At 41.3% G+C, this 3,582-nt stretch overlaps 1 protein-coding gene across 1 annotated transcript; it reads right to left on the bottom strand.

The window, feature by feature from the left end:
- Window positions 1-834: 834 nt before the first annotated feature.
- On the bottom strand, window positions 835-1,811 carry LOC128109497 (olfactory receptor 6Y1-like). The gene is given in 2 exon segments (XM_052736665.1): window positions 835-1,241; window positions 1,244-1,811. Coding segments are annotated over 2 exon segments (975 nt in total).
- Between the last annotated feature and the right edge of the window lie 1,771 nt (window positions 1,812-3,582).

Here is a 3,582-nt window from a genome sequence, read left to right as displayed (position 1 = left end):
TCGTTTGTTTTTCCACTAAAGGCTCGGTCTTTAAAATTTACTTGAGAGGCCTGGGGAGATGGCTCGGTGAGTAAAGTGCTCGCCACCCAAGCATGAAGACCAGAGTTCAGATCCCTAGCACCCCTGTAAAAAGCCAGGTATGGTGGCACGTGTCTACAATCCCAGCTCTGGATTGGGGGGCGGAGACAGGAGGATCCAGAGGTTCTGATCAGTAAGTCTGACCAATCCTGGACCTCCAAGTTCAGTGACAGACAGTGTCTCAAAAACAAAAAATCAGGTGGATAGTGGTAGTGGAAGCTATTTGATGTTGGCTTCTGGTCTCCACAAATGAATGCCCTTGTGCATACACCACCCACACACAAACACGCATGGTCATACCACCCTCACACACAAATTTATTTGAAAGGATTTTTAATAAATTATTGTATACATAGCAAATATATTCTGCTTTGTTACATTGAACTTATATATCTATAATTTCAGAAAGTCTTAACAATACCATGTAGTTGATGAATAAACTGAGGAACTATATGGTGGTCATCTACCTACTTATTCCAGAAAGAATTCCGTAAGCTTTAATTTGTTTTACATTTTATTTTTATTTTATGTGTATGGCTGGTTTGTGTATGTCCGGGCACCATGTGCATGCCTGTTGCCAGTAGAGGCCAGAAGAGGGCATTACACCCCCTGGAAGCAGAGTGTAAGTGACAGATGACTATGAGCTGCCATATGGGTGTGGGGAATTGAACTCAGGTCCTCTGGAAGAGCACCCAGTGACCTTAACTGCTGAGCCATCTCTCCAGTGTAATTCTGTTTTTATTTATTTATTTATTTTTAACTACTGAAATCCCCATCTCCCCCAGGTCCACTTCTATTGCAAAGTATCGTCTTTTTTAGGGCCATTTTTACATCACGGTTCCTCAAACAGTAGATGATGGGATTGAGAAGGGGAACGATGACAGTGTAGAGGACAGACACCACTTTGTTTGAGTTGTAGGCATACATGAGCTTAGGACGGGCATACGTAAAAAGGGTTGTGGAGTAAAAAAGCGTTACAACTGTCAGGTGAGAGGCACAGGTGGAGAAAGCCTTTTGACGCCCCTGAGCTGATGGGATCTTGAGAATGGCGATGAGGATGGTGACATAAGATGTCACTACCACACCAAGAGGCACAGCAATGACCATGAGGGCTAAGAAGAAGTCTACCAGTTCAGCCTGGGAGGAGTCCTCACAGGAGACATGAGGAGTGGAGAGATATCACAGAAGTAGTGATTGATATGTGGTGTGCCACAGTAGCGCAACCGAGCTATGAAGACCATCTTAATCATGGCTGTCATGAGCCCACAGAACCAGCACCCCCCAGCCAGTAGTCCACAAAGCTGGCTGGTCATAATGACAGGGTAGCGTAGTGGATTGCAAATGGCTACATAGCGATCAAAGGCCATGACAGCAAGGAGTATGTACTCAGTGCAGACAAAGGTTACAAAGAAGTAAAGTTGTGTCATGCAGCCATTGAAGGAGATGCTCTTATCCTTGCTGAGGAAGTTTACCAGCATCTTGGGACTGATGACAGTGACATACCACATCTCCAGGAAAGAGAGGTGACTTAGAAAGAAGTACATGGGCTTGTGCAGTTGCCCATCACTGCGGATGGCCAGGATGATGAGAAGGTTCTCTACCAGTGTCAGCAGATAGGTCACCAGGAAGACAGAGAAGAGCAGAAACTGGAAGGCAGGTCGTGTTAGAAATCCAAGCAGAATAAAATGTGTTGTCGCAGTACGATTGTCTACTTCCAGAACCTTGATGATCATGGCTGGCTGTGGGCATAGGTAAAGTAAGTTCCTTCTGTGTCCCAAGCACCACCCTGAGATCACTTGTACTGATAACCTGCTTCTAGTGATTCATCATAATGAGAGCTTTCCTGCCTTCATGTCTTTATTTCCTCTTGAATTATGAACTAAAACTCTTGGACAGCAATTAACTTTAAGGAATTTGTATTCTAAGTTTTAAAAAATTAGTTCAAATTGTATAACTTGTCCAAGATCGCACAGCAGTGAAATCAGACCTACCACGTCCAAGCACTGTGCCTTTTCACTACATGACTGTTGGGCATAAGGAAGTCCCTTCAGACCACCCTTTCACTATGGGCAAAGCTTCCCCATCTATAGCATGAAAAAGAAGGCAGAAGACTCAATTACTTATTCTTTAGGTATAATTTGTATGATGACAGACTAATTTCATGTCCCCACTTATCTGTAAAGTAGAGACAATTGTATTTGTTTAATCAAAAAATATCACAAAACCTTAATAAAGCAATAGTTGAGTATACTCACAGTTTAATAGCAAATAGAAGTGCAATATAAACATTCACCATCTTCTCAAAGGATAAAGATGAATGAATAATTTGAAGGACATTTCCTTCAATCCAACCTACTTTACAGCCATCTTGATGGGCAATTTGGCAAAAGTATAGTTAAATCCCATCCTTGTGTTTGTCTAGGTAAGTGAACATACTATATAAGCTTTCAAAATATGAGTTATTTTATTTCTCAGTTAAGAATCATAGGAAGACCTTCATGTTTTGTAACCATCAAATGGGATTTAGAGTTTAAGTTCCCATAGGCATTTGCTGTTATCTTTCCAAGCTACTGCTTTTAGCTCCAAATCAACACACATTCTCTTTTTTATAATTCCCTTCCAAAGGATACACCTCATCCTACCAATAACAAAACTCTGAAAAACAAATAGGTGAAAATGTCGGTTATTGTTAATGGAAAAGGAGGCAGAAATTGGACATTTTCCCAACGGTTAGAGTAAAGAACTCACCATCCTTTGGGAATAATATTATAAAAAAGCATTCCTGTAAGTGACACTTCTTATCTGGTACTTAAGCCAAGCATGGGCTCTCTCTAGGATGGGCTGAGACTTGCTCCAGGATCTCTTGGATTGGAAGCAGTTCCTTGTTTCCAGCCCTCTTATGATCTATCATTTTGTTTCTTTTGTTGTTGTCCATAGCTGTTCCTGTTCCTTATTTCTCAACAGCATTGTTTTTGAGGTATAGAGACTCAGAGAAAGCTATTTCCTAAGGAAATGGGCAGAGAGAGAGGAAGGAGGGAGAGGGAGAGAAAGAGAAAGAGAGGGACAGGGACAGGGACAGGGACAGGGAGAGAGGGAGAGAGAGAGGGAGGGGGAGAGAGAGAGACAGAGAGAGAGAGAGAGAGAGAGAGAGAGAGAGAGAGAGAGAGAGAGAGAGCGCTGTCTATCCTATCCTAACTATTCCCCTTTCTTCATTGTGTTGCAGATTTAGGATGACAAAAACAGAAGCTTATATTCAAATGATATATGTTTAGGGAGGAAAACACACAAATTATCATAAGAAAAGGAAAAAACTGTCACAGAGCAGAGCAAATTTAACCGTTGTTTTCTGTTGGAATACAATTTTTCTTTAATATTTTTTACATTTATTTATTTATTTATTTATTTATTTATTTATTTATTTGTGTGTGTGCGTGTGTGTGTGTGTGTGTGTGTGTGTGTGTGTGTGTGTGTGTGTGTATGTGTGCATGTTGAAGTCAGGAAAAC

The sequence above is a fragment of the Peromyscus californicus genome, unplaced genomic scaffold, assembly GCF_007827085.1.
Source record: "Peromyscus californicus insignis strain IS unplaced genomic scaffold, ASM782708v3 Scaffold_14__1_contigs__length_90479793_seg_2, whole genome shotgun sequence".
Classification (NCBI taxonomy): domain Eukaryota; kingdom Metazoa; phylum Chordata; class Mammalia; order Rodentia; family Cricetidae; genus Peromyscus; species Peromyscus californicus.
The sequence above is the reverse complement of the archived record's forward strand: the minus strand, read 5'-3'. Positions and strand labels throughout refer to the sequence as shown.